General features: G+C 32.5%; 3 protein-coding genes and 1 pseudogene across 3 annotated transcripts; 1 reads left to right on the top strand and 3 right to left on the bottom strand.

Moving 5' to 3' along the window:
* Positions 1-5,258: 5,258 nt before the first annotated feature.
* Positions 5,259-7,019, bottom strand: LOC137834313 (uncharacterized mitochondrial protein AtMg00810-like). The gene is made up of 3 exons (XM_068642375.1): positions 6,816-7,019; positions 5,888-6,523; positions 5,259-5,357 (listed from the first exon to the last, which is right to left on the bottom strand). The coding sequence occupies exons 1-3, from the start codon at positions 7,017-7,019 to the stop codon at positions 5,259-5,261; spliced, it is 939 nt and encodes a 312-aa protein (XP_068498476.1).
* A 4,216-nt stretch (positions 7,020-11,235) lies between these two features.
* LOC137811603 (small nucleolar RNA R71) lies at positions 11,236-11,341 on the bottom strand (annotated as a pseudogene).
* Positions 11,342-11,732: 391 nt separating this feature from the next.
* LOC137834306 (uncharacterized) lies at positions 11,733-12,699 on the top strand. Its single transcript, XM_068642367.1, has 2 exons — positions 11,733-11,784; positions 12,248-12,699. The coding sequence occupies exons 1-2, from the start codon at positions 11,733-11,735 to the stop codon at positions 12,697-12,699; spliced, it is 504 nt and encodes a 167-aa protein (XP_068498468.1).
* Positions 12,700-15,559: 2,860 nt separating this feature from the next.
* On the bottom strand, positions 15,560-17,954 carry LOC137832686 (RING-box protein 1a-like). The gene is made up of 5 exons (XM_068640992.1): positions 17,725-17,954; positions 17,590-17,640; positions 17,447-17,506; positions 15,881-15,952; positions 15,560-15,787 (listed from the first exon to the last, which is right to left on the bottom strand). Exons 1-5 carry the CDS (start codon positions 17,852-17,854, stop codon positions 15,750-15,752), a joined length of 351 nt encoding a protein of 116 aa, XP_068497093.1. The 5' UTR covers positions 17,855-17,954; the 3' UTR covers positions 15,560-15,749.
* Positions 17,955-20,525: the final 2,571 nt, after the last annotated feature.

Here is a 20,525-nt window from a genome sequence, read left to right as displayed (position 1 = left end):
TTACAATTTCAAATCTTTTCCTAACATTCGAATATGTTAAGCATTATTATTTAGGTCAGATACTTTAAATCTAAGGATAAAAAATCATGAATAATTCAAGCTTTGAGAATAAAATGATAATACTAGTCATTAATTAAAAACTAAATATTATAGATAAATATCACCTCAATACATAATAGTTTGAACAGATTACTCCAAATCCCAAAGGAAAGAATTAGTCACTCATGTTGGACATTACAAGAATGGAAAGCAAGAAAAGAAGATTCAGGATGTTTCTCCTTAACGGTTGTCTCCTCTAGGGTTTTCTATCTCTCTCTATTCTCCTAATGATGCTTAGGGTTATGCTTCACTCCTTCTATTTAACCTAGTTAGGCTTGGGCTAAGTGACATCTCGCTTAAGAGAATTATTACTTGCTTAAGCGAGTTTGACGAGAAAAAGACCAACTTCACTAAAGTGAACTCGCTTGGGTGAGTTCTTCTTGAATGATCTTGCTTGGACAAGATTTCAATGTTCCAACTTTGTCTTTTTATCTTTTCCGTTCTACTTTAGCCCTTTTCATCCCCATTATCCCCTAGAATCCTAAAATTAACATAATTTTGGAAATAAATCGTTCTCATTCATCTTATAATCACAAAATATGTAAGAATGTTTAAATTCCTAAAGTAGAGGTTGAATTATAATTATTTTATCAATAAAAAATCATAAGTTTCTATCTTTTAATATGAAATACTATTGAATTATGACATTATCAGACATGATATAGTTCTTTCAATTGTTGTATGCCTACGCCACACCCCAACCAAATGTATGTCTGATAACTGGCATAGGAACAACCATACTACCAACAATACAATCTCCAGAGGTTGGTTGGGGGAAGCAGATGACCTGCAATTAGTGTTTGGCATTCGTCATATAACATTGAACTTCAACAGGAAATTCTAAAGTACGATGTTGAAGAGACAACTAATAAACATGAGTATTTGTATTATTTAACTTCCATTATACACAAATTTTTTAATTTAAATAATTTATGTATTTTTATTTAGAAAATCCTACCAGGTTCCGAAATGAAACAACCCATTCTTTAAGATGAGTTCTCCGCTATGTGATTTAAATTTTTGGCTAAGATGACAACAAATTTAGTTGAATGAATGAATTCTATTTTGAAGGGAGCACAATCCTTACCCATTTGTGCTCTTGTTAAGACAACCTTTGAAAGAACGAATTCATGGTTTGTTGAACTAGGGACTAAGACAATGTGTATATTACGAGCAAATGATTATTTTCCTTAAGATATTGTTGCTTTACTAAGAAAAAATAAGCTACAATGTACCATGTGTCATGTCCATAGATATAATTGAGACAAATCAGATTTTGATGTTCAGGATATAGCCACTCCACATCTCCGATGTTGGCCTATGTCATTCACAGTAATATTAAATGAATATGGTGTGATTGTGAGGAGTTTCATTCTCTTCGCCTACCTTGTCCTCATGTCATCCTTGTTGGTTCCAATTTTTATTTGCAACTAATGATGATTGTCAATCCAGATTACAATCTTCATAATATTTACAAGACTTATGAGGTCCAATTTTATTCATTACAGAATGAGGATTACTGGTATACTTTTATTGGACCGAATTTTATTCTCGACTAATAAGTGTCAGATTTTAGTAATATTTCATATTAAAATACACACACTTATGGATATTAATTGATAAAATAACTATAAAATAAACCTTAGTTTATGAATTTATACCTTTCTACATATTTTTTTATTTTAATTTAAATAAGAACGATTTATTCCCAACTTTGTGTTAACTTCAGGATTCTAGGGAAGAATTGAGATGATTGGGCCAAAGGAGAATATACAAAGCTAAAAAGAAAAAGTTGAAATGCACCAACACTCGCCAAAGCTCGCCTAAACTCACCCAAAGAGGATCTTGCTAAAGCGAGCTCAATCTCGCCCAAGCGAGCTCAATCTCGCCCTAACGAGATTGCTCCAATGACGTTGAGCCTTTTTTTTGTAAAACTTGCCCCAGTGAGCCCAATAACGCTCAAGCAAGAAGTCACTTAGCCCAAGCCAATTAGGTTAAATAGGAGGCTTAAGGCACAACCCTAGACACGTAAGATTGAGAGGAAAACATCATTGAGTCAATTGTAATCCAATTGGAGAATAGGAGATGTTAGAAACCCTAGAGGAGTCGGTCATGAAGGAGAAACATCCGGAATCTTCTTTTCTTGCTCTCCCTATTTTAACATCCATCATGTGTGGCTAATTCTACCCTTTGGGATTGGGAGTAATTTATTCAAACTCTTATGTATTGAGGTCATATCTAAACAAAATATTTTGTTCTTGATTGATGATTGGTATTATTGTTTTGTTTGTAATGCTTGGTTTTCCATGATCTCAACATTTAGATTTGACTGGAAAGTACTTCTAAGTTTCTGACCCAAACGATAATTCTTAATATATTTGAATGCTAGGAATAGATTAAAAATGTTAATTGTTATCAACGTCTAATCTTAATTATAAGAAGTTTTAAAAAATATGCGAGGAATAGATATTTAGGAAGCATCTTAATAATTTTATATGCGAGAAATCAATATAAATTATTTTTATACGGGCATCAATAACAATCAAAGGGCACAATATTGTCATGCTAATCAAAATACAAAAGAGTGAGAAAGATGAACCTCAATCCCTATTTTTTCAATTGAAGCAACAAACTTTTTTACTTAATTGATCATTGCCATCATAGCAAATTCAAACAAACTTTATTATTTCGTTTTCTATTTATTATTCAATTGTTTCTCGTGGGTTTGATTTTCGTCCTTAGGGACAAATTATTACTTCTAACAATGCAATGCACTTGCCGTAGAAAAGGCATCAAATTTTTCGCACTGTTTTCGGGGAACAGTTTAACTTTTGAGTATAAATTTCTTAATATTGTGAATATTCTAACTTTTTTTATTTTATGTTTATATTGTTTATCTTATGTATTGTTTTATTTTTTTATATTATTTAATTGCAGATTTTTTTATTTTATTTTGCATATTTGTTTTTATTTATTTTGAATTTATTTTCTTTTATTTGTTTTCAATTTTAAATTTTAAAGAAAAAAAATAATTATGTTATTGTCGATTGTTAGAATTAATGATCTTAAAAAGAGGGGGGTGAATTGTTTAAGGAAATTCTTTTGCAAATATTGGCTAAGAATAAAGATTAATGATGATTTATAGATCAAAGAATCAGATCAGCCAAGAAAACAAATTTATTAAAAACTTTTATCAGAAACACAATCGGTTGACAATACGATTTAATCGATTTTTATTGCAGCAGAGATGTCAGAAGTAATAATTGTTCCTAAGGACGGATATCGATCCCACAAGGAACAGTGAATTATCAAGTTCAATAATCACTAAATATAAAACAAAACAATTAAAAGTGTATTGAAAGTGGTTGGGTTGGCGATGATCAATAAGAAAACAGACAAAGAATTGGTTGCTTCAAGTTGGAAAAATAGAGATTAGGTTTCATCTATCTCACTCTCATATATTTTGATTAGCATGTCAATATTGAGTTCTTTGATTGAAATTGATGCCCGTATAAAAATCATTTATATCGATTCCTCGCATATAAAATCCTTAAGAATGTTCTCTAACTATCGATCCCTCGCATAATTATAAGAACAACTTAGAACGAAGCTCAGACGTTAATAGCAATTAACATTTCAAGTCTATTCCTAACACTCAAATATGCTAAGTATTGTTGTTTAGGTCCAAACCCTAAAAATACCTCCCGGTCATATTTAAGATTCTCAATTTGTCACGGAAAATTAAAAGTAAAACAACAATACCAATAATCAAGAACTGAATATTAATATATAAGATATCACCTCAATACATAAGAGAGTTTGAGCAGATTACTCCTAATCCTAAGGGGTAGAATTAGCCACGCATACTTCTAGTACCTTCCATTCTCCCAATTGGGTTACAATTTACTCTATGGTGTTTTCCTCTCAATCCCGCACACCAGGGTTGAACCTCTAGCCCCCTATTTATCCTAATTTTCTAAGGTTAGGTGGCTTGTTGTGTCGCGCTAATGGCCTAAGTGATAAAACATAAAAAAGGCCCAATCTTTATTTGCATCTTTTTTCCATTCTGGGACCTTCCAACTTTCTCTTTTTAGCTCAAATTATTCTCCTTTATTCCAAATCTTCAATCGTCCCTAAAAATATGCAATTAACACCAAATTTGGGAATAAAATACTCTTATTCAAATAAAGATCATAAAAATGTAAAAGGTATAAATTCATAAATTGGGGATTATTTTATATGTAAATTAGCAATAAATCCTCATAAGTGTCTATATTTTAATATGAAATATTACTGAAATTAGACACTTTTCAAGAGATGAAATCACAAGTCAAACAGTTTTTAAATGAGTGAGAGAGAGAGAAGATCACACAAACAATTACACTGGTTCACTCCTTACCAGAGCTACATCCAATCCCCAGAAAACCATTGGATATTCCACTAGGTAATCAACAAAAGATTACAACACACCACAACCTCAAAGAGGTGATCTTGACCACTTAAGAACACAATCCCTCTTTGACTTCTTACACACAGTCAGAACAACCCTCTGACTTTACAGATACACATATTACAAGTATTCAAACTGAAAAACAATTACAAGAGAATATGAAATGGATTACACCTGATTAGAGGAAATCATAGTTGCTCCTAATCCACTTTTTAACCAAAACACAGCCCAAGACAATCTTGCTTTCTTGAATCCAAACTTTCACAAAATGTATTTTGAATCACTTTTTTCTCTATTCAAATAGGGAAGGTAATCCCAGCTTTATAACTCTTCAAACTAGCCATTTTAAGCAGTTAAACATGAGCCAAAACAGTTTGAAAACAACTAAAAACAGATATAACAAATTTATGAAAAGCTGTTAAGAAATTCAAAAATCAACCGGTTGAAATGTTAATTTAACCGGTTGAATTGGTTTGACAGTTAAGTCAACCAAAGTTAAAACAGTTCAAAAAATCCTTCACACAGGCTGAGGGAAAAACAACCGATTAAAACGAGAAATCAACAGGTTGTTTTTCACTTAGATTTGTAAAACACTTTTCTTTTTAAAACCAGATTGATTCAGTTGTGAATTTGATTAAGAGTGGATCTAGCAAATTCTAAACTACCTAGAACTAAACCCTAAACTAGCAACAAAGTCTTCAAGCTGTCTTCATGGATTTGGAGGCATCAATTTAAAGATTCTCCCCCTATTAGATGAAGACAAATCCCTAGGTTGCTTTAGGAAGTTCTGTTTAGAATTTGGCACAACCTGCAATCACAAAAAGATACAGGTACAAGAGGTAATCTATTCCAGATATATCAAGCATCACATAACCAGTTTCCACTAGGTGATTTCCAAGGAGAAGATCAACCAAATCAATGTGAAAATCAGTTACACACACATAAATGCAGCAACAGAAAAATAACCAGTTAAGAAACAGGATTAACCGGTTAAAATATTCAAAGTGCAACAATTTAACATCTATCTAAGCAGTTATCAAACAGAATAAGTGTAGGAATTAGATGATTAAGGTAAAAACATCATAGATTAAGGTAAACCTTGTGAATCAATGATTCCTAACTCATTCCTTAAGGAGAAAAACTTGTCCTTGGATATAGGTTTGGTGAAGATGTATGCAAGTTGTCTTTCATTGGCAATGAATTGTACCTCGCAATCACCATTATTTACATGATCTCAGATAAAGTGATGCCGAATCTTAATGTGTTTGGTTCTAGAGTTCTGAACTTGATTTTTTTTGTGAGATTGATTGTACTTGTATTGTCACAGAATAAAGAAACCTTGTTGACTTTTAACCCAAAGTCTTCCAGTTGTTGCTTGATCCACAAAATTTGAGCACAACAGCTCCCTGCAGCTATGTACTCTGCTTCAACAGTGGAAAGGGCTACAAAGGCTTGTTTCTTGTTATGCCATGATATCAAACTTGAGCCAAGAAGATGACAGGTTGCACTAATACTCTTTTTGTCTAGCTTGCAACCTGCAAAGTCAGAATCAGAATACCCAACAAGTTGTATAGGGGAATGAGAGGGATACCATAGCCCAACAGTAGATGTTCCCTTCAAATATTTTACAATCCTTTTTACAACTTTGAAATGTGATTCCTTTGGATTTGACTGGAATCTAACGCAAGGGCATACAACAAACATTATGGTTGGCCTGTTAGTTGTAAGGTAAAGCAATGATCCTATTAACCCTCTATATTTTGTTTGATCTACAACAACTCCAACCGCATCAGCATCCATATAGCAATTGGTAGGCATTGGTGTTGAGACTTCTTTGCAATTCTCCATTTCAAATCGTTTGAGTATCTCCTTGCAATAGTTTGATTGATTTAAGAAGATGCCCTCTTTGGATTGCTTGACTTGAAATCCAAGAAAGAAAGAAAGTTCCCCCATCATCAACATCTCAAACTCCCCCTACATTGTTGTCACAAATTCTTCACTCAATCTATCATTAGTTGATCCAAAAATAATATCATCAACATATATTTGTACTAAGATAACAACAGAATTTGACTTTTTAATAAAAAATGTTTTGTGAATCTTCCCTCTTTCATAGTTGTGAGATAGAAGGAAGTTGATTAACCTTTCATACCACTTTCTAGGTGCTTGCTTGAGACCATATAAAGCATTTTTGAATTTGTATGCATAATTGGGATATAGATGGTCTTCAAACTCGGGTGCTTGTGACAAAGGTTTCCTCATTTACAATCCCATTTAGGAAGGCATTCTTCATGTCTATTTGGAACAGCTTGAAGCCACTCATGCAGGCAAAGGCTAAGAATAATCTCACAGCCTCTAATCTTGCCACTGGTACGAAAGTTTCGTCATAGTCTATTCCTTCTTCTTGATTGTACCCTTTTGCAACAAGTCTTGCCTTGTTCCTTGTTATTACTCCTGTATCATCTGACATGTTTCTAAAAACCCACTTTGTCCTATGAAATTCATCTAATCTGTCCTAGGAACCAAAAGCCACACATCATTCCTTACAAATTGGTTAAGTTCCTCATGCATAGCAGTTATCGAGTGCTTCATTGATTGATTTGGGTTCAACTTTGGAGACAAAAGTCATATGGTTGCAGAAGTTTGATATTTTCCTCCTTGTAGATACACCTTTATTGATTTTCCCAATGATGTTTTCTACTGAGAGATCTCTGGGAATCCTCCACTCTTTAGGAAGTTCACGTTGTTGCAAATTTTCAATCGGTTGATTCTGCGAAACAACCGGTTGATTTTCTGGACAGTTTTCCAGATTCTTCAAAAAGATATTATGTTCATCTTCTTTTGCACTAAACTTCACTGGAGCTTGTTCTACATTGTTAGTTTCATCAAAAACAATATGTACATATTCTTCTACAGTCATAAATCTCTTATTATAAACTCTATAGGCATGACTTGTTAAGGAGTAACCAAGAAAAATACCATTATCGACTTTTTCATCAAACTTACCAAGGTTGTCTTTACCATTGTTTAGAATGTAGCATTTACACCTGAATACCTTTAGATGTCCTATGTCAGGCTTCTTTCCATCAAACAATTCATATGGAGTCTTTTTCATAATGGACCTGATAAGAACTCAGTTCATTACATAGCATGTTGTGCTTACTGCATCTGCCCAAAAGTACTTTGGTAAGGAGGATTCATTCAAGATTGTTCTTTCCAGCTCTTCAAGCAATTTGTTCTTCCTTTCCACCACACCATTCTGCTGAGGTCTCCTTGGTGCAGAGAAATTGTGAAAGATGCCCAACTTATCACAGAAGGTGTTGAACTTCTCATTTTGGAATTCTCCTCCATGACCACTCAGGATGGCACCAATGTTATTGCACAGGAGTTTTGTAGCCTCTTGACTAGTTTCTTAAATGCAAAGTAGGCCTCACTTTTTGAATGCAGAAACATTGTCCATGTAAACTTGGAAAAGTCATCAACCACAACAAGAGCATAATAGTTTCCTCCAAGGCTCATAGTTCTTGAAGGACCAAATAGATCTATATGTAGCAACTCAAGGGGTTTTGAAGTGAAAACTATGTTTTTCAATTTAAAAGACCGTTTTGTTTGTTTCCTCTTTTGACAAGCTTCACATACATGATCCTTCTCAAACTTGAGTTTGGATAAGCCAATAGCAATATCATTTCAAATCAATTTGTTCAAGTGATGCATATGAATGTGTGCAATTCTTTTGTGCCAAAGCCATGATTCTTCATGCTTGGTCAAAAGACAACCAATAGATGTGGAATTTGCAATATCAAGTACATAGACATTATTAATTCTTTTACCAACCAAAAGCACTTCCTTTGAATTTGGTAGACGAATCTCACAGGAGTTGGTTTTGAATGTGACTTGATATCCTCTATCACAAATGTGACTTATGCCGAGAAGATTGTGCTTGAATCCTTCAACATAAAAGACATTATGAATCAGAAAACTATTTTCATTACCAATAGTGCCTTTTCCAAGAATCATTCCTTTTTTATTATCCTCATAGGTCACATAGCCTTCCTGCTTAAGAATGATGTTGACAAACTTTGATACATCTCTAGTCATGTGCTTGAACCAGCCACTGTCTAAGTACCATAAGTGTTGGTTTTTCATCAAGAAATCAAAAATTAAAATCAAGTGGCAAGGTCTGGTCCCCTAATAAATTTGGGTCCATAGATGTTAATTTGATTGTTGGGAACCTTAGGATTCTTTGGAACCCACTTTAGGATACCTTTAGGAACAGAAAATTTGCGAATTTTGCAAAACCTGACAGAATGACCCTTTCTCATACAGTAGAAACAACAGGTTGTTTTGACCTTTCAATCGATTGATTTTATGTAATGGTTGAAAAAGGTTTTGAAATGCCACTATTCTTGCTTTGTGGATTAAAACCCATACCAGATTTTCCAAAATCGCAATTTTGATACGCTAAGACATTCTCAAAGTTGGATTTTCCTTTTGAAATTCTATCCACAGTTTTCACAAGATAAAAAGTCTTCTTTTGAAGAGATTCACAGTTTTTGCAAGAACTAGATTCACACTTGCAAGAAGAATTTTTATAAATCATTTCTAAGTTTTCAAAATCAGTTTTGAGTTGTTCAATTATTTTTCCAAGAACTTGACTCTATTTTTCAACCAGTTGTTTTTACTTTTCAAATGATTGTTTAAAAGGGTTAATCTATGAGCTTCCTCATGAGTCTCTTTAAAAGCTTCAAGAAGTTGATAATAACTATCACATTTAGTAGACGAGGATGATGCAGAATCTTCTTTTGCCATTAGACATGTGTTTATTTTGGAAGCTGCAGAGCATGATCCAGAAGAGAACTTGTCACTCTCTAGCCAAACATTTATTGAATCTTTATGAATTCTTTCAAGAGTGTCCCACATATCTTTAGCTGAAACACACTTTGAAACTCTAAATTTTTAGCAATCAAGAGCAGATACAATGATATTTTTAGCAACACAGTCAAGATTATCTTTTTCACTTTCATATAAAATTGTATTAGTTTCAAGCAAAGGTATGAAAGAACTGTTTGTGATGACATCTCATATTTTTCTATCTATAGAATCAACAAAAAATTTCACTATAATACACCACAGTTGATAGTTCACACCACAGAATAAAGGTGGTCTATTGATAGAAGTTGTCTCCCCAAAAAGTAACTTGTTAGCCATTAAAACAGATTTGAAAAACATAACTTGAGAAAATTTCAAGAACCTGGCTCTTGATGCCAATTGTTAGAATTAATTACCTTAACAAGAGGGGAGATGAATTGTTTAAGGAAAGTTTTTTCGCAAATACTGGCTAAAAATGAAGATTAATGATGATTTACAAATCAAAGAATCAGATAAGCCAAAAAAACAAATTGATTAAAAACTATTATCAGAAAAACAATCGGTTGAAAATACGATTTAATCCATTGTTTATGACAGTAGAGATAAAATCACAAAAACAATTATACTGGTTCACTCCTTACCAGAGCTACATTCAGTCTCTAGAAAACCACTGGGTATTCAACTAGGTAATCAACAACAGATTACAACGCACCACAACCTCAAAGAGGTGATCTTGACCACTCAAGAACACACTCCCTCTTTGACTTCTTACACACAGTCAGAACAACCCTCTGACTTTATAGATACACAGATTATAAGTATTCAAACTGAAAAACAATTACAAGAGAATATGGAACAAATTACACCTGATTATAAGAAATCACAATTGCTCCTAATCCACTTTCTAACCAAAGCATAGCCCAAGGCAATCTTGCTTTCTTGAATCCAAACTTTCACAAAATGTATTCTGGATCACTTTTTTCTCTATTCAATTAGGAAGGGTAATCCCAGCTTTATAACTCTTCAAACTAGCCGTTTTAAGCAGTTAAACATGAGCCAAAACAGTTTGAAAACAACTGAAAACAAATATAACAGATTTATGAAAAGATGTTAAGAAATTCAAAAATCAACCCGTTGAAATGTTGATTTAACCGGTTGAATTGGTTTGACAGTTAAGTCAACCAAAGTCAAAACAGTTCAAAAAACCCTTCACACAGGCTGAGGGAAAAACAACCTATTAAAACGAGAAATCAACAGGTTGTTTTTCACTTAGCTTTGAAAATCAATTTTTTTTATTAAACCAGATTGATTCAATTATGAGTTTGATTAAGAGTGGATCTAGCAAATTCTAAACTACCTAGAACTAAACCCTAAACTCAGCAACAAAGTCTTCAAGTTGTCTTCATGGATATTGAGGCATCAAAGCTTCATTTTTAACAGCTAGCACCACCTCCTAAGAAGACACTTGGAGATTATGACATGCAGCAGGGGCCAAGGCATTTTTCTAGTATTGCAATGCTTGTTTCCACCAGGGCCTTGGAAATGAAACTTGCTTTCCTTAGTCTCATCAGTACCCATCAATTTACAGCAATGGATCATGAGGATCCATATACACATTTGGCTACATTTTATGAATGGGTGGAAACAATTGGTTTCAACCAGTTCATATTGAAATTGTTTATGTGTTTGTTTCCATTTTCATTGGTAGGAAAAGCTAAAGAATGAATCAAATCACATTCAAATCAGAGTATCACTAGCTGGAAGGATGTAGAGGAAAAATTTATGCAAATTTTTTTTTTCAATCTCTCGCTACATTAAAGCAAAGTCTGAAATCTCTATGTTTAGACAAGGAGCAAATGAAGCATTTTGTGAGTCATGGGAGAGATTCAAAATGATGTTGAGAAAATGCCCAAATCATGGATTTGAAGATATTGCTCAACTGAGCATATTTCTTAATGATCTCAGATCTGACACTAAGATGCTCCTAAATGTTGCAGCTGGCAGCACAACGATGGTTGATGATGTAGAACAAGCAACAAGGATTATTGATGCATTAACTTCAATTGATTATGAAGCCCAACATGATAGATAAGGTATTCAAAAGAAAGGGTTGTTAGAGTTGAATATCAAGCCCAACATGACACAACAGATTGAGCAATTAACTACACAAAAGGCTAAATTGCCTCAACAATTACAAGTCGTGCAATTATTTTAAAACCAGAGTGAACCAATCAGGTGTGATTTGTGTGGAGGTGATCATCCCAATGATTGTTGTTCTTATCAAAACAATTCAACTGAAGCAGAAGTAAATTACATGGGTAATCAGGGAAGGCAAGGTGGTTTCTCCAAAAACAATAATTCTCAAGGTTGGAGAAGCAATTAGAATCAAAAAATTTGGTGGAATCAAGATAGTGGTTCATCCAACAAGCAAGGTCCTTTCCAACAAGAACATCAATCCTTATATCCTTCAATTCCTAAAAGACTGGACAAATTTGAAGATACCTTGGAGAAATTCATGAAGGCTATTATGGCCAGTTAAGAAAATAATATGCCGACAATAAAAAATATAGAAATTCAGGTGGGACAAATTGCCAAATAATTAGCAGAGATATAAAGTGGCCAGTAGCATTGCAATAAAATTGCCTCTGAAAGTGGTAGAATAGTAAGAGAATGGGATGTTAATAATGTAGAGCCTAAAAAAGAAAGGAAAAATCATACTGAGGGGGGAGGTGTTCTTGAAAAAAGATTTATAATATCTTCATGCTCCTTCAAAGAAAGAGAAGGAAGGAATTGTTTTTGATAATTTGTTCCCTCAAAATTATTTTGCAGGAAATTTGAAGCAATATTCAACATTTGAGAGATTTTTGAAGAATATGAGTTATATTGAAAAGAGAAATATAGAGTTGGAGGATAGATACAATGCCATTATTCAAAAAGGCTTGCCTAAAAAATCCAAGGACCTAGGAAGTTTTAATTTTCCCGTGTTTATAGATGCTTTATTTGTGGACAAGGCCTTACTAGATTTGGGGACAAGCATAAATCTAATTTCTTTGACAATGTTAAAGAAAATAGGTGATTTGGAGATCAAACCCACCAAGATGACATTGCAGTTAGCTGATAAAGTAACCAAGTATCCATATGGTGTGGTTGAAGATGTTCTCGTCAAGGTGGATAAATTCATATTTCCTGTGGATTTTGTTGTGATGGACATTGAAGAAGACGCGGAGGTTCCCTTTGTTAGGATTTATAGCCTTAAACAAGAGGGGGTGAATTGTTTATAAACGATTTTCGCAAACTTTGAAGGTATAATGAAATCCAATGATGAATCACGAAAAAATAAATCAAGGAAGCCTAAGAACAAAACTGATTAATTTGATTTCCAGAAAATCAACCGGTTGTTTTTGTGATTCAACCGGTTGTTTTTATCAGCAATGAATAAAAAACAACTTAAAACAGATATTAAAGAGTTCAGGGGAAAGAGATAAGCACACAAACAGATTTATACTAGTTCACTCTTATCCCAAGAGCTACATCCAGTTCCCAGAAACCACTGGGTATCTACTATGCAATCAATCACATATTACAAACACACAACCACCAAAGAAGTGATCTTGATCCCCTCAAGAACACACACTTTCTTTGGCACACCACAATCACACCACAGATCAAAACACCCTCTAACTCTGTGAAACCCAGTACTTACAGAATTACAAATGAAGAAATAAATAGGATTGATCACACCTGGTACAAATGAAATCAAAGTACACAGGAAGTCCTACTTCACTCTTAGAGAAATATCCAAAGCCTTAAGCAATCTTGGAGAAAAATTGATTTTACAAATTGATCTTGTAAAGTTAATGCTAGAAGCGTAAAACAAAACATTTATACTCCAATTAGCAGTTGAAAACATTTATTATAAAAGCCAAATCAATTTCAAATCATTTAAAGCAGATTTAACTAACTTAACAGAATTATGTTAAGAAAATTCAAAAAACAGTCAGTTGTTTTGTTGAAATAACCGATTGAATTGGTTTGACAACAAAGTTAACCAAATTCAAATTTGCTAAAACCAATTTCAAAAACCTTAAGCATGAAACAACCGATTGAAACGATAAAATAACTAGTTATTTTTTTACTTCTTCATAAAACACTCTTTTCAAAAATATTTGAATTGAATCAGCTTTGGATTCAAACTAAGAGTGAATTAACAAATTCAAACTACCCCAGAACACACACAACTAAGCTACAATCAGCCTTCAAGCAATCCATGGAGATTTGGAATCATCAAAGCTCTTCTTCAACACCCTTGATTTTGGACAGACCTTTCATGAAGACTGCTAGACTCATAATTGATGTTGATAAAGGAGAACTTAAAGTTAGAGCTCAAGATGATGAGGTAACTTTTAATCTTTTTAATGGTCTAAAAAATTGTAATGCAGGGAAGGAATGCTTGCAAAGAAATGCAACAAAGGGAGCATTTCCTACTAAGGAGCAATTGGACCTCTCGAATTTAATTGAGAAAGTTATACATCATCATAGTCCAAAAACAGTTGTCCACCTTGAGATAAATAGGCGTCAAGCTAGATGACGTTAAACGAACGCTTACTGAAAAGCAACCCATTACACATTTTAGTTTTATAATTTGTTATTTTTGTTGACTTTTACTTCTAAACCATGTTTTTATGCAGAGAAACTCGCTCAGGCTTCATAGGTCTCATCCAGGCACAGTATATCTCATCCAGGCAAGTTTGCCGACGTAAAATTGAGTTTTCATATAGGAAATCTCGTCTAAGTGAGATAAATTTGTCGTGAACAAGTTTGATGACGTAAACTTGAATTTTCTTATAAGGAATCTCGCTCGCATAGGCAAAATTTAAAAAAAAAATTGAAAACAAAAATCCTAAAAGACAACTTACTCCCTACATAACTCCCAATCAGTTTTTGGAAGTATGACTTTGCACACGTTAGCAATTACACGTGTTTCCGTAGTTATTGAATAAGGGCCATAGCAAACTGTGTTGCTTGATTTAATTTTAACCTGGAGCAGTTATAAATTCTCATAATTTGACATTTTACAAAAATATAAACTATTTCAATCTTTGCCAAATTCTTGACTGAGAACAAAAAAAACTCCTTATGAAATATGAGAGCATTGTTTAAAAAGAAAAAAACTAGTATAGAAAATAAAAACTTTTATAAAATAAAAAATATGTAATAATAAATAGAAGAAGTTAAAGATAATAAAAAACTATTAAAATATAAAAAATAATACAAGAAAATAAAATAAAATAAAAAAAGCTACTTTAGACTAAAAGTTAGAACAAGTATCGTATATGTCATTAGTCTGATCCTTTGTAAACTATCGGTAATAACATTAGTCCTGATCTTGTAGGAAAAGGAACTATCGGTAATAACATTAGTCCTGATCTGGTAGGAACTACCGGTAATAATGAACTTGCAAAATAAATTTATTTATCATAAAAGGATTCGTTGTTCCTAACTCTGTTTCACCTTTGAACATTTTGAACATGTAAAGTTATATCTGGTCGAAATGGGAATAGCATTTCTCATGTAAAGTTATATTCTGGTCGAAATGGGAATAGCATTTCTCTTCGGCATGTCCATAGAGTTTTGAAAAATCCACACATCTCAAAAATAGAGAGAGATAGAAATTTATCGAACGAACTAGAGCAATTACTTCCTGCACTGCACCCAATTTCCCCAATTTCAGTATAAAATGGTAAAAATATCCTTAAATAAAATGGGGTTCATATAAAATACATTCCAGAATCCCTTTTTGAGAATTTTTCTGAAGTCTTTATTTTTAGAACAAATTTTTTGTATTGTGAATTTTTTTATCCAGAATAAGATTTTGAATTTTGTTCTGGATTTTTATTTCATGGAACACAATAATCTCTTCCGGATTTACTTTTCCAGAATGAATAGCATTTTCGGAAATTTAAAATTATGTAGGGAGCAGGTTCAAAAATTTGGGTGTAAGAAGAATTTGGCCATATTTGGTTTAGTTTTAAAATCTTAAGACATGGACGCACCCTAGATACCTAGCCTTTATCTGACATCTTAATATATGTCGCACCTTTCCAGCAGAGGCAGTCCACCAAATAAGAATAGAGCAACGGATAAATCAAAAACATTAAAATCAACTTTACATATACCATCTGTGTATATAAAACTCCATTTGACAAACTGATTCCTTGAACATAATAGGTTCAGCAGACAAGCAAAAGAAAACAAGAGATAGAGTTGTAAATATTAAAAGTATAGGATAGACAGTACAAATGTCCAAGGAGATCTCAACCGCGTCAAAGTTCTAGTGGCCGTATTTCTGAAACTCCCACTCACTGTTATCTGTACAAGCACAGAATCACAAGTTAGAAGTGCACTTCTTGATCCATAAGGTACCAAAAGAAAAGGAGGATGAAAGGAATCACGTCTGCATACCTAGAGGACAAACTTGACGGGTCTTGAGCCATCGACTAATGCAGTGGAAGTGAAAAGCATGATTACAAACTCCTGTATAAAATATAAGCCAGCGCAAAAATTCAGTGAAAACTAAGAAAAATATTAACAAACCACAGAAGCCTGTCAAAGAATAGCCTACAAACTATTCTTTGAAGTCCCAACTAAACATTATTCCAAAATTAGAAAAAGGTAGATAGAGATAGAAAAAGGTAGAGAGTTTACAACATTGTGAGAATCTAAAAATATCAAAATGTATGTCGGGACAAAGTATATTTTGTCCTGCAAAATGAAGAGGCAAACATATTCCTTCTCCAACTCAATGTTATTAACACGTATTTCCATTATTTCCATCTCAATGTTATGAACACAGTCTATGGAAGCATCCCTTCTTTTCCATTAGACAGAAATAATAACTCATTCACTTCTCTCTTTTGCTTTCCTTTTCTTTAGTAGGCATCTTTTCCATTTCCTCCTTTGTACCAAAAAGCCAGGAGGTCATCATAATAACTCACAACTCTGATTCTTATAGTTTAAACAACGACTCCAATGGTCAATTTAAAAGCTGCAAGAACTTGAATAAAAAGGTGTGGCCACATTCTTTTGGTACAACTCATGGTGATTATCTCATAGACTCGTATTGAGTATAGAATAATTCATGATCTCTGTACTCCTAAAAAATGGAAGGTACACAAACCTTAAATATAACCTAAATACAATATATGATGTGCTTGGCAATAACTGCTAGTATCTCCTTTAGCTCTAAAGTGCAGAAGACCATATCCTATGGTTTAGATGTTTACTGATGAACTTTTGGGCTATGCAATATCAATATGATTGTTCTTGCAATAAAAAGGTTATTTCCTTTTCAAATCATAAACTGCTTGAAGAAACATGATGAAAATGCTAGTTTTTATGTTTTGTTAGCAAATTCCGCATAATTTTGGGTCCTTCGTGAGATAGGCGGGGGAAGTTTCCAATTAGATCAGATGAATACCTAATTTAGTAACCTGAATAACCACAGCAAAACGAGGCAGAGGACGTGCCACAAGATTGAGCAGTCACGTAGTACAACAGTACACGTAAGATACTGAATTTGCTTCAGTTTAAGAGATGAACAGAAACATAAAACGGGGGGAAATATAATAAAGGACTAGCTTGCATCACCTTCCTAGAATAAACCGCGCCTTTTCTCCTACCTCAGGATCAAGGCCATAACAACCACCACCAGCCCAATAACAACCTTGCTTTGGGACAAAGGTTTTGATTCTTGAGTCAAATTCTATATTAATGCTTTAATTTGCCAAATATTAATGACAGCAGCAACAACTTACCCTCTCTTTACGTAAAAACAAACTTCCAATACATTTCCTTGCAGTAGAGATTGAAGAACTCCAACTAAAGAATGTTTTTATTTTAATTTTAAATTATAATATTCCTACAATCATATCTACTTTCCTCAACCCTAAGGTGACACAACGGATAATATCAAGCATTCTAAAAGCTACTTCAAATAAAATCAGAAATTAAAGCTTATCAGAAACATACCCCACGCCACAGTGCATTCTTCGCTAGTTGCGCTGGCCTGGTTGGCTTGGCACTCGATGCCTAAAATCAGTGACCAAGATTTCAAAAGCGGAACGAATCGTTTCAAATTGAACAACAGTTTTCGATTGAAAGAACGCGCTTACAGAGATCCATGATGTGGTTCCGGCAGATGGCACAGTTATCGACAACGATGTCTTCGAAAAGAAAAAAAAAACAGTTAATCCCCAAAAAGAAGAAAAAAATGGGAAAAATTAGGGTTTAAGGAGAAAGCAAAATACCCCAAGCCCAGAGTGCGACGGCGTTCCACTTCTTGATCTCGAAGCGCTTGGGCTTCTTGGAAGACGGGCCGGCGCTGCTCGATGGCTCGCCGGCCGGAATCATTGGCACGTCGGAATCAAGAGTCGCCATGTACCTTTCTCTCGCGGTCGGAACTCTGGGTGATTTGTTCAGTGCTTTCTCCAATTGAATCAACAATAGTGTATTAAGGTCTTCTACGTTTCTACCAACAACAATCATCGGTGTTTATTTACTGGGCTTGTTATAATTGGGCCAGTTTCCTTATTTATTGGACTGATAATTTCTTCCTGCACCCCGGTGAAATTCCTGGTCAATTTTTTTCCATCACAGAAAGGCCATACCAGAATGAAAACAAGGTGCAAACGAATTTGGATATTTCTTATTGCACCGCTACAATTTTTTTTCATGCATCCCTATATTCATGTGAATTTAAAAAATTAATTTGGAAGCTTTTAAAAAATCCCGAGCTAGTGCAAACCGCCCTCGTTCTTTTTTTCTCTACATTTGTATGGAATATTGTTGAGAGCAAGCAACAACGGTGAGATTCTTTTCCTTTATTCATGATTTTGGTGCAATTTTAGTGGACATGTGATTTTCCTAAATCCTAAACCCTAAACTTTAAACTCAATCCAGTGATAGCTAGATGTTTTTGGAAGTGTGTTTCACCGGAGGAGAAGGAAGTCTCTTTTTTTTATTCTAAAATTGGTAATCCTTAATATTTATGATAATGAAAAATCCATAATGAAACAGGAGAGTACATACATATTACATTCTTAAAATGACAATTTATAACTTGTTCTTAAAAATAACAGAAACACATTCTATGAATTTTGAATTTACCATTTGGAAAGTTAAAAAATGTATTCTAGAGAATGTATTTCATAATCGTCTTTTGTCTTATGCATTTTCTATTCCAAAACATATTTTGCTTATGGAACATTCCCTATTTAGAAACCACCCAAAACTGTCAAGGATAATTTGGATATTTAAAAATTATAGGGGTGCATAAAACAATATGTAAGGGTGCAGAAAGAAAAAGTTATGGGTAGAGAAAGAAATACCCAAAAAAATTTGTGGAGGTGTTAAAAGATAAATGTTAGATTTTTGGTTTGTGTAGCATAGGGTGTTCTTCTTCCTCCGACTTCACCTAATATATATCTAAAGTCATATGGCTTCTTTCTGCACTTTATATATTCACTTTATATTATTCAATTTCTCATATAACACTAATTATAATTTTACTTTTCTATTTAGTATTTTTTTTTCTTATCTAACATCCTTTTATTTTTCTTTTTCTATCTAACACCATTTCAATTAAAAAAATAAATTAAAAAAATTAATAATTTTAATTTTGAATGTATTAAAAAAATAAATATTTTTAATTTTTAAAATAATTATTAATAAATAAATGAGTTTTTACAAAAGAAAATTAATAAATTAAAAATGTTTAATTTAAATTTTTTTAAGAATGAAGAAAACAAAAAATTAAACCCTACAACAACATAAAAGTTGAATCTATAAACATAAATTAGTATTTATATTTTATTATTATTGATGATGTAATCATGTTAATTCAAGTAAAAAATACATAACATAATTATAAAAAAACCAAAGTCAATTAATATTAATTAGTAGTTGACACACAGATAATATTGAAGTGTCTACCCTAAATGCAAAATCCTAAAAAAAATAATAATGCAAATGCTACACTTAATGCTTAAAAATGAGGAGAGAAAAAATGTAAAAATAAATAAATATAGAAAATAAAAACAACAACAATAAAAATAAAAACAGAAACAAAAATAAATAAAGAATGACAAAATAAATAATAATAACTAAAAACAGAAAAGATATAAAATAAAAGCAATATTAAATAAGATAAAAGATATAAAAACAAATCTAAACAAGATTAGGATAAGAGATATAAGGCGAAGTATGTCACACCCAACATCTTTAATTTCTCCATCTTTCCTTTTGTATTACACATCCAACATTTTGTTTCTTGTCAATAAATAGCTTCATTATATGTCATTGAATTATGTACATTCAGTTCTATGACACCAAAAGTTGTTGTTATCAAAAGAGAATGACCCTACAAAGAATGAAAGAAGTCATCTTCGAAAAACTACATAGGGAAGCAGAAGAAAGGGTCACAACAATTCACAGAGGGTAAGTTATTAATTATGTTTCATTTTGCACAAACTATTTAATGTAAAATTGAAGAAAATATTAAATGAATGATCATCTCTCATTTATTTTCCTTTTTATGTTCAACATATACTTAGTTAGTATCACCTTATATCTCTTGTCTTTATCTTGTTTTGATTTTTTTTATATCTTTTATCTTTATCTTATTTTATTTTGCCTTTATTTTATATCTTTTATGTTTTTAGTTATTATTTTTCTTTTACCATTCTTTATTTTTTTTGTTTTTTGTTTTTATTTTTATTGTTTCTATTTTTATTTTCTATATTTATTTATTTTTGAATTTTTTTTCTTCTCATTTTAAGCATTAAGTATAACATTTGCATTAGTTTGTTTTAGGATTTTGCATTTAGGGTAGACACTTCAATATTATATGTGTCCACTACTAATTAATACCAATTCACTTTGGTTTTTTATAATTATGTCCTGTATTTTTTACTTGAAATTAACATGATTACATCATCAATAATAATAAAAATAAATTCTATTTTTTGTTTATAGATTCAACTGTTATGGTTGTAGGCTTTAATTTTTTATTTTCTTCATTCTTAAAAAAAATAAACTAAAGATTTTAAAT

The sequence above is a fragment of the Phaseolus vulgaris genome, chromosome 11, assembly GCF_000499845.2.
Source record: "Phaseolus vulgaris cultivar G19833 chromosome 11, P. vulgaris v2.0, whole genome shotgun sequence".
In the NCBI taxonomy this organism is placed as follows: Eukaryota; Viridiplantae; Streptophyta; class Magnoliopsida; order Fabales; family Fabaceae; genus Phaseolus; species Phaseolus vulgaris.
This window is presented reverse-complemented; position numbering and strand designations above follow the sequence as displayed.

Bases quoted from the DNA above. Each gene is read 5' to 3' on its own strand.
- LOC137832686 (XM_068640992.1), bottom strand. From the start codon at position 17,854: ATGGCGACTCTTGATTCCGACGTGCCAATGATTCCGGCCGGCGAGCCA. The intron at 17,641-17,724 runs GTATTTTGCTTT...TTCTTTTCGAAG, and splicing joins CGTCGCACTCTGGGCTTGGG to ACATCGTTGTCGATAACTGT. The intron at 15,953-17,446 runs GTATGTTTCTGA...TATTTTATACAG, and splicing joins AGAATGCACTGTGGCGTGGG to GAGTTTGTAATCATGCTTTT.
- LOC137834306 (XM_068642367.1), top strand. From the start codon at position 11,733: ATGGGTAATCAGGGAAGGCAAGGTGGTTTCTCCAAAAACAATAATTCT. The intron at 11,785-12,247 runs GTTGGAGAAGCA...ATTATTTTGCAG, and splicing joins CAAAAACAATAATTCTCAAG to GAAATTTGAAGCAATATTCA.
- LOC137834313 (XM_068642375.1), bottom strand. From the start codon at position 7,019: ATGTCAGATGATACAGGAGTAATAACAAGGAACAAGGCAAGACTTGTT. The intron at 6,524-6,815 runs GTAAATGAGGAA...ACAACAATGTAG, and splicing joins ATGCCTTCCTAAATGGGATT to GGGGAGTTTGAGATGTTGAT. The intron at 5,358-5,887 runs GTTTCTTTATTC...TTGTGATTGCAG, and splicing joins TTGGGTTAAAAGTCAACAAG to GTTGTGCCAAATTCTAAACA.